The sequence below is a fragment of the Dipodomys ordii genome, unplaced genomic scaffold (assembly GCF_000151885.1).
Source record: "Dipodomys ordii isolate 6190 unplaced genomic scaffold, Dord_2.0 Scaffold20, whole genome shotgun sequence".
NCBI classification, from domain to species: Eukaryota; Metazoa; Chordata; class Mammalia; order Rodentia; family Heteromyidae; genus Dipodomys; species Dipodomys ordii.
In genome coordinates this window covers 15823664-15833229 of record NW_012267236.1, presented here as the reverse complement: position 1 = coordinate 15833229, position 9566 = coordinate 15823664, and the positions used below count along the sequence as shown (strand labels likewise).

Genomic DNA, 9566 nt, shown 5'->3' with positions numbered 1-9566 from the left:
TGGAACTGGGGTGGGGGAAAACAAGCTCTCTTGTTAATTTCACACTTCCTCTATACATTTCAAAAACAGGGTGTGACTAGGCAACTGGATTTTAAAAAGGTCCTTCAGAAGATTAAGTGCCAGGTATACTTGTAAGAATCCTGGCTTTAAGGGGTTTCCTGGCATCTGTTTACTATGAGGAACCCAAATGTGCTCAGTGAAAGCCAGGGCTCTCAGCTTCTGGAGGAATATTCTTTACTCAGGAAGGGTCTGGGCTTTCTAGAATGGCTGGTCTTTGTCATTCTGTGTATAGGCACACTGTGGGGGCCATGTCCACGCTCTTCAAAATGTGGGAAAATTTACCCAAGTGGATGGAAAGAAGGAAACTGATACCCATCTTTAGCCTTCTGTTTGTCCTAGCCTTCCAGCAGCCCCAGGAAATAGGAGCTCTTTTGATCTGTATTTGACCTAAGAGTGAATCAATGTTCAGGGTATATAGCAATGTCTTCATACTGTGCTCTTTCTCCAACAATGCACTTCTTCTGTTCTGATATATCCAAGAAGGCTGCGAGGAGGAGCCAGGGAGGGAAGGCCTCTCTGGTCTCTTCACCAGGCCCCTGGGCCAGCCCCTCCTTCTTGTTCATGCCCAGGTTTGTTTTCTTTGCCTCCCTCATTAATGAGTTCCACAGCACAATGCTAAGTCTAGTTATGGAGCCTTAATTGGTTTAGTTACAACAAGATAATTCCTTTTTTCTTCTCTTGGAGGCCTTTCTGTGTAAAGACATTTTAGCTGGAAGATGCTAATTATCAATGAGGAGAAAGTCACACCTGAAGAGTTCATTTTCCATCTTGGTCCTGGGTTTTTCTTTTGAACTCTCTCCACCCGGCCCTCTTTGCCACTTCATCAGTTCTCCCCCACCATCATAAAAGAGAGCTCTTCCCTGGCTGGAGACAGAACTCTTCTTTCTCAACTTGCCAGGCAGTTGTTTCTTCCACAGCTGTGTCTCTCGGGAGGGCATGGACAACCTGCAGGAGACCTTCCTCAGCCTGGAGGATGGCCTGGATTCCTCCAGCAGCCCTGGCCTGCTGGCCTGCTGGGACTGGAAAAGCAGGACAAGGCCTTTTGAGCTGAGCCAGGCCTCCCCAGCCCAGAGCCTTTCTCCAGTTCCATCACTGGAGTCTTACTCTGCTTCCCCCTGTCCAGTTGGGGCTGGGCTGCCCTGTAAACACGATGGGACCAGCAGTGGGGGCAGTGATGGCTGCAGCAGCCATGGGGCTGGTGGCTTAGAAGTGGACTACAATATGCTGGCCTTCCAGCCTGCCTACTTGCAGGGTACGGATGGCCCCAAGGCTCAAAAAGGCACCAAAGTCAAGATGTCTGTCCAGCGGAGACGGAAGGCCAGCGAGAGAGAGAAGCTCAGGATGCGGACCTTGGCAGATGCCTTGCACACTCTCCGGAATTACCTGCCACCTGTCTACAGCCAGAGAGGCCAGCCACTCACCAAGATCCAGACGCTCAAGTACACCATCAAGTACATTGGGGAACTGACAGAACTCCTCAACAGCAGTAGAGACTCCAGACCCCAGAGTATGTGAGCTCCATTGCCCGAGGAGCTGGGCAGGAATAGAGGAGCTGGAAACACTGTCTCACCAGACAGCAGCATAGAATTATTCATGTCCTCTTAGGGTGATGATCTTGGGCTCTGAGTTCTAAAGGGATCCCATCTGTCTGCTGGAGCCGCCTGACTACTAGTCCAGCAGAAACTGGCCTCCAGCTCTTTGCCCACAGCTCTCCAGAGACTCATCCTTTGCAAAGAGACAGACTACTTTGCTCTCTGTGTCGGTTCAAGGTATTTTAAAAGATCGATGCATTTTAAATGCACCTTTTTCAATTAATGTAAAATTGTTATAATTAATCTTCTGCCATTTTTTGTGTGTATTGGAAACTTTCTGTTGCTAACTAACCTAATATACTATCTTGGATTCTTATTTCAAAAACTCTGTGCCAAGCAAGGGGTCCTAGAAGTCCTGTTTTAATGCATGAGAGAGAAATGGAGGGGGGAGGGAGAGAGAGAGAGAGAGACCCAGAGAGAAAGAGAGAGACACAGAGAGGCTGAAAGCATGCCTTTGAATGGAATTAAAATCACCTCAGTGCAGAAGAGATTAGTGACATGCCAGGTAGAAGTCACAGCAGACATCTAAGTTAAGACAGTGAAGATCCAGTGATCTGAATCTCCTGTCTGAGGCAGGGCAAGGAAGGCGATGTGCATGCAGGAGGAAGGAGAAAAATCAGAGTGCTAGAGGATGGTCTGAAGTAGGGTTGAGACACCAGAGCTTACTGTCCTAGGCCTGGTGTGAATGAGACATCATTTATTCCTTCACTTACTCATTTACCAAATGAAGGAACTGGCTGAAAAGAAACCTACAAAGACCATTTGAACTCCATGGATGCAGAGTGAAAAGGCAAGGATTAGAACTCAAGTTGGTTTTGGACCATTCCAAAAGCTTTTATTCTTCAGCTACAAATTCCTGCCCTCGTATCCACTTGCTTCTCTCTACTCTGGATGCCTCTCCTCACCCCACAGTCCTTCTTCTATTCCACATGCTCCTCTCTACCATAGATGCCACCCTACCCCCCCCCCCACATGCCCCTCTCCACCCACCTACCCAAGGCACAAACACAGGCCAGCTTCACAGGGCCTGTCTTGCAGTATTTGTCTGGCTAATTTGACTGCACAGGAAACTGAAATGGCTTTTAAGTTAAGAAAGTTCTCAGAAACTTTAGGCTTGTCTAAGATTGCCTTTTTCTCCCTGCAATTAACCACTAGCATTTGCTTCTAGCCAATCATCTGTTCATATTTCCTACCATTTTTTTCTACTTAAATTTTTTCTTCTTTTCTGTGATATACATGGTAAAGAGAAATTGCATTTACAATTTCACGTGTAACCTTTCCTTATTTTTTCTTTGCTGATAGAAAACAGAAATAAATGTGAACATGTATATATCCATGTATATATATATATGCTTAAATGTATATATGCATTTAATTCTGAAAATTATTTTCATTGTTCATCAATCTGTAGTAAAATTTCTTCTGAGTTACACAGCTAAACTTGTGATGTGGGGACCACTGTTAGCTTGATTTTTATAGATGAAGAGTTACCGTGTGGGAAGTATAGCTGAAAGAGCTTTCAATATTTAATGGCACAGATTCTGGCAAAGTTCTTTGTGGAGTACCTTTTGAATGAAATTTAAGTCATTCAGAATTTTTAATTAGCAAAATGCTATAGAAAGATCATAAACAATGCTCGACAAGTAATGTACTCATTATCTTACGGATTTAACTGTAATCTCTCTGTACTGCAATTTTTACAAGGAAATAAAAATTAAAAAAATCACAGACAGCTAGCTTTATTCACTGGTATTTTAATTGTCCTAGAAAAGGTAATTAGAAAGGGGATCAGACTAGATGCACATTTTTAATGTTTGACAAATACTGTTAGATCATTTTATAAAGGTTTGTAGTTACTTACAGGCTCACTAATATCATATGGCAGAAGCTGTTTGCCACAGGATGCTGGCAATTGTAAGAACTTGTAACAAATAAAAGCAGTTGTGTCATTGTGTTAATTTTAATTTTTTTATCAGTTGAAATGGAATATCTTCTGTATTTTTTGTGACTATTATTAATCTTGGTTCATGGCAGTTTATGTTCTTTGAGATTTTTCTATTGGATTATCTTCTTGGAATTTTGGAGATTTCTTTGTACATGAGTGTTGAAATACTCCTTACAATCCCAACGAAGAAGTTTCTTTATAATGAAAATGATAGCATTGGACTTAGTAACATTGGAAGAAGAAGATAGAGACATGATCAAGTTTTCAAGGAAAACAATTATATCTATCTGTAATTTAATACCTATGCAAACTCCATTGGGATAAAATTAAAATTAAGATACTTTAAAAAAATAAATAATTCCTTACAATCTATCATTTTGTTATATCCTTTATAATGATGTCTTCTGATTTAAATTTTTAATTGTAATTAATTTAATTTAAACCGAAGTTTTTCAATTTTATGTGGACACATTTTTTTTTTGTTTGTTTGATGACGTGGATTTCCTCTTATTAGTTTTTCCTGGTACCAAAATGGTTTCATTTTTATCCTGATTTTTTCAAAATTTTTAAAGTTTTAAAAATTCATATATGGGTCTTTGATACATCTAAATTTTGTTTTCTCTATAGAACTTAATCTTATTTCTGACTGCTCTTTTTATAACTGTCATCAGAGTAGACTAGGTAGGAGTGGATACAGTTGTGAAAATAATTATACTTACCCACTTACTTTCATTAGCTTCTCATCTGCTTCTCTGTACGTGTGTGTGTGCACACGCGCACATGTGTATGCATGTGTGTATGCGCATGCACACATTGGAGAATATCAAGATTTTCTCCAATAAATGCTTACCTGGACAGGTATAGGTGCCTGTGTGGTAGATATTTGTATGTACGTGTGTACATGTATTTGTGTGTATGCAGGCACCTATGCAGATGTGTGTTGTGTTTTAGCTGTTAGTAAAGGAGCAGAAAGGATCATCATATATTCTAAAAACTTTTACATCAATGGGGAAGTTTTGTTTTGTTTTGTTCTGTTTTAATAAGCACATGGGGACCAAATACTCTAGGCTTTGGATCTTCATGTTCAATTATTGAGAATGGTTCAACCATTTGGAACATTGTGTTTGTCCTGGGACTAAGTACTGAGATGAGTTCCAAGGCTCCTAATCTCTCAAAGCTACCAATGCCATCATTAGCTGGAACTGTCCTCAGCATTTCCGGGGGCCGCTGGAGAGGAGGTATCAGCATCACCACAAAGGTGACAGCTTTCTGGGAGGAGGCCGCTGGCCTCCCAGTCCCATCTGTGTCCTCCCAGACTGCTGGCACAAGCTGCTTCCCTGGAATTTGTCCAAGATCCCTCTAGAGAGTGGTTGAAAGCATTTGGCCCAAGTAAAGCTCAGGACTTGGAACAAGTTATTTCTGGTGCTTAGACAGAGAAAGGATTGCATTTACATTGCATTTACAAGTGTTGTCTTAGTCAATATTTCCTCTTTCATTAGTTCATATAAGCCTCATAACACCCCAAAGGAGTTGGGCATTGTCATTCCTATTTTGAGGCTGCAGTAGCTGAGGTTACCACAGCCTAGCCACATGTTAGCTAGTGGCACACAGGAATTCCTTAGCTCTTGGCTTCAGCTCTCGTGAGGGAGTGAGTTCAGGCTTTCTGCCTGTATAGAGCCACTGTTATTCCCAGCTTGCTTGAAGGACACCATGTGCCCTGGTCTTGGCCAGGGGAAGCCTTCTGAGCTTGCTCACTCCCAGGCTTTGGACCACCTCTCTCTCTCTCTCTCTCTCTCTCTCTGTCTCTCTGTCTCTCTGTCTCTCTGTCTCTGTCTCTCTCTCCCTCCTTCTCTCTGTCTCTGTCTCTGTCTCTCTCTCCCTCTCCCTCCCTCGCTCTCCCTCCCTTTGGGGCCCCCTCATTTCTTTCACCAACGAAAGCATGTCAGAAGGAGCTATTCAGTATTTGCTCTAAATGGTTTCCCTTTGAACTTCTGCCTCTGTCTTGAATGCTTCCTCAGAAATTCCCCTTTGCTGGCACCTAGAGTGTTTCTTAATCTGCAGAGGAAATCTGACTTCTGTTTGTTTGTGTTCAATAAATTGTTCTACAATTCACACCAGGTTGAGGTTTCTTTGTTCTGCTGGTAGTTTCTGCCACATGAGCTCATCAGGCAAGAGGCCAAATCAGGGTGTGTGTGTGTGTGTGTGTGTGTGTGTGAGATTGGGGACTATATCTTGAAATTTTACAAGTTGACAATTACCCTTGCATTAACATTTAAAAACAAATGATAAAAAGCAAAGCAATAGAAACAAAAAACGCAGCAAATCCAGCTCACACTTGTACTTCTAGCTACTTAGGAGGCTAAGATCTGTAGATAGCGGTTCAAGCCCAGTCTGGGCAGGAAAGTCTGTGAGACCCTTAGCTCCAATTAACACCCTGAAAATAGGAAGTGGAGCTGTGGCTCAAAGTGGTAGGGCACTAGCCTTAAGCAAAAGAGTTCAAGGACAGTGCCAGGCCCTGAGTTTAAACCACACAACCACTACCACCACCGCAAACAACAACCAAAGCCAGAAGCAGAGCTGTGGTTCAAGTAGTAGAGAAGTAGCCTTGAAGACAAAAGCTCAGGGACAGCGCCTAGACCCTAAGTTCATGTCCCAGAACTGCCCTTCCCCAAAGAAACAATAGCAAGGGCTGGGGACGTTTTGCAGTAGAATGGGTTTGCTGGATCCCATTCCTGGTCCTACCAAAACAAGAGCAACAATAACCAAAGCCATCAAGGAAGATGTACTCATAAGCACACCTAGCTTCTTAGATCCTGTTTCAAGGGCTTCATGTATTACATACATGTCTAGCTGAGACCAAGGCCTTGGCTTCGCACACAAACTCCAGGCTTCTGGAGAGAGATCCATGCCCCAGCCTAAGCCTGGATGCTGGCCTGTGGGCTTAGCTTAGGATAGCTTGCAAGGAGCCAGAGCCCCAGCTGGCTCCTCTCCTCTGATCCTCCAGCTGGGAACCTGAGAAGGCTTCTGCCTTACCAATGGCATTCTGGGGCTGGAGCAGTACCATTCACTGCTGCCAGGAAGGACTTGATCTTGCTATTTTGGTTCCAGAAAGCACCTTGAACTCAGAGGGAGAAGAAAGCAGGCTGACTGCTGGGAAGCTAGGGAATAGGGGAGTTATTGTCTCAGGTTTGGAAGCTGTTGGCTTTCCTCTTTTACGTTCTTCTCCACACGAACTCTAGTAACTTCTGTTTCTCTTCATTAGCTGTGGAGGCTTGGCAGGGCTGGAGGCCGGGGACCTGGAGAGGTGTAGTTTAGAAATCATTGCCTTGGATTACTCCCAGCTCAGGAACACTGCAGAGTCACCATTGCAAGTGTCAGCCTCACGATCAAGGGCTCTGTATTGTTTCTTTTTTCTTTAGCTATTACCTGGAGATAGGTATCAAGAGGCCGAGGAACTGTGCCCATGGTCACAGAATCTGTGTGAAACCAAGAATTCCTCTACCCAGGTCTGGTTTACTCATGACTTCATCAATACTAAGTGAGTCTCTGTGGCCAAAATGCAGCAGTGAACAAAACCATCTAGAAATGTCTCTGTAGGGGCCTGGGCAGGTGGCTCAGTGGTAGAGCGCTTGCCTTGCATGCATGAGGCCCTGGGTTCGATTCCTCAGCACCACATAAACAGAAAAGGCCGGAAGTAGCACTGTGGCTCAACTGGTACAGCGCTAGCCTTGAGCTGAGGAGCTCAGAGACAGCGCCCAGGTCTAGAGTTCAAGCCCCATGATCGACCAAAAAGAAAAAGAAAAAAAAGAAATGTCTCTATAGTCAAGTCTTTCCCACAAGCCTTTGCTCTCATCTGAAAAAGCTTTGCATCTGGTATCCAACCAACTTCCTTGATGTTTTATGAGTGAGGATATAGTCAACTGGGAGACCAACCTGAGCACCAGTGGTTCACACCTGTAATCTTAGCTACTCAGGAGGCTGAGATCTGAGGATCGCAGTTCAAAGCCAGCCCAGCAAAAGTACATGAGACTCTTATCTGCAATTAACTAGCAAAAACTTGGAAGTGGAGCTGTGGTTCAAGAGGTAGAATGTCAACCCTGGGTAAAAAAGCCCAGTACTGGCACAAAAAATGTGATACACTTTACCTTCTCCTCTAATATTGAATGTTATAGCTCTTTATCAGAGGGGGCTTCTGTTGCTTAGCAATTACAATGCATTTTTATGCATATAATCCTGTTTAATTCTAACTTAAACCTTATTGCTTGTGAACAGAGATTACTGATGAAAAATTTAACCTGACCTCTAGCTCTAATGTCTATAAATGTGAGAACTCAATTTCTGTTATGTTAAAGTGATCCAGTCTAGGCTGTTTTGCTATAGCAGAAACAGATTAAAATAGATGAGGAAAGCTTTTCTGTTCAATACAATACCTCATTTTGTGAATAAACTGGAACTGAGCCTGAAAGTAGAAGGATAGGGTAGAATCTTGATCAGGAGTGGAGTATTTCAAAGGAAAGAACAAGGACCTGGTGCAAATCCAGAAATCAGTCGGCAGCATGGTGTTCTGGGAAGAGGAGCGGGGGGGGGGGGGAAGAGAGGGAGGGAGGGAGGGAGGGAGAGAGCATGCAGAAGAGAGGGTTGAGGTATAGATTACAACAGGCTGGAATGCCAAGATGAGGGTCAAAATTAGCAAACACCTCTATACACCTTACCTCTAAGAAGCTATGTGTAGATGGCAAATTTGTTCAATGAACACAAATGTATGAGTCGTATATGTTTTGGGTGCTGAGACATAAACTTCCTGCCCTCTGGATGCTTATTTGAATCTGTGACTGATCAACGAACTGTGCCTGTTGACAGCGAGTCTCATAGGAACTTCTTGATGGAGGGACATTCCTTGAGGAACTAGAGGATAAGAAGAGGCATTTAGAGTTTCCAAAGAAGAGAGCTGAGGCTGGAGGAGAAGAAAGGGAGCAGTAAGCAGAGCAGTCCTGGGGGTTCTGGAAAGTAGAGTGAATGAGAAGCTAAGAAAACTAGTAGGGTGAAAAACCATGGGTCCAGGTTTGCAATGGTTGGAAAAGCCAATGCTACTCAGGGGGCTGAGATCTGAGGATCACAGCTCAAAATCAGCTTGGGCAGGGAAGTCCATAGAACTCTTTTCTCCAAAAAAACTATGGCTTTTGAGCTATGGTTCAAGTGGTCAAGTGGTAGAATGCTAGCCTTGAACACAAAAGCTAAGGGATAGATCCCAGGACCTGAGCACACACACAAAGATTTATCATTTGCAAATGCTCATGCAGCTGATAAGCAAGCTCTGTCCTGAGGAACCTCCTTCTAGGCATGAGCCCCAGCAAATTTCTTAACCCCCTTCCCATTTAACTTTATTTTTTCATCTTCAAATTGAGATTAAAGATGCCCACCTCCTAACCATGTTTGTGTTTTAGGATATGACAGTTATAGGCTAAAGTGAGTGTCTCAGAACTTCATGCCCTGGGACTAATCCAAATTTGAAAATGGTGTGTGTGTGTGTCTGAGAGAGACACAGAGAGAGAGACAGACAGAGAGAGACAGATCTACTCTCCCTTTTAGAAATCATGCAAAGCAGGGAAAAATTTCTCTTGTATTTTGCTTTGTTGTTGTTGTTTTGGTTTTTTCATTTGAGGGAAAACCTTTCCAAAGATCCCAGAAGTTTAAGCATGGATATAACAGCAATTTACTTCAACCTGGTAAAAAATACTCTTGCCAAAGAGGCCCTTTGAGTCTTTCCTACTTGGTGAGCATCAAGGGTCTCCAGGGCCTGCTTTTAACCCTGTTAATGAGGTTGGAGGAACCAAAGGGCACACCTGGGGCCAGAGGGACAGAGAGGGGAGGGGGCTCCATCATAAAGGCCTCTAGTTAAAAGGAGCAAATGGTGCCAAGGAAAGGCTAGAACTTTGTTTTGTTCGTGGTGTATTTTAAGCACCAGGAAG

The 9566-nt window shown here is 43.4% G+C and overlaps 1 protein-coding gene across 1 annotated transcript; it reads left to right on the top strand.

Moving 5' to 3' along the window:
• Positions 1-996: 996 nt before the first annotated feature.
• Msgn1 (mesogenin 1) lies at positions 997-1575 on the top strand. Its single transcript, XM_013013635.1, has one exon. The coding sequence runs from the start codon at positions 997-999 to the stop codon at positions 1573-1575; it is 579 nt and encodes a 192-aa protein (XP_012869089.1).
• The last annotated feature ends 7991 nt before the right edge of the window (positions 1576-9566 follow it).

Excerpts from the sequence above, each read along its gene's own strand:
- Msgn1 (XM_013013635.1), top strand. The coding sequence starts at position 997 with ATGGACAACCTGCAGGAGACCTTCCTCAGCCTGGAGGATGGCCTGGAT.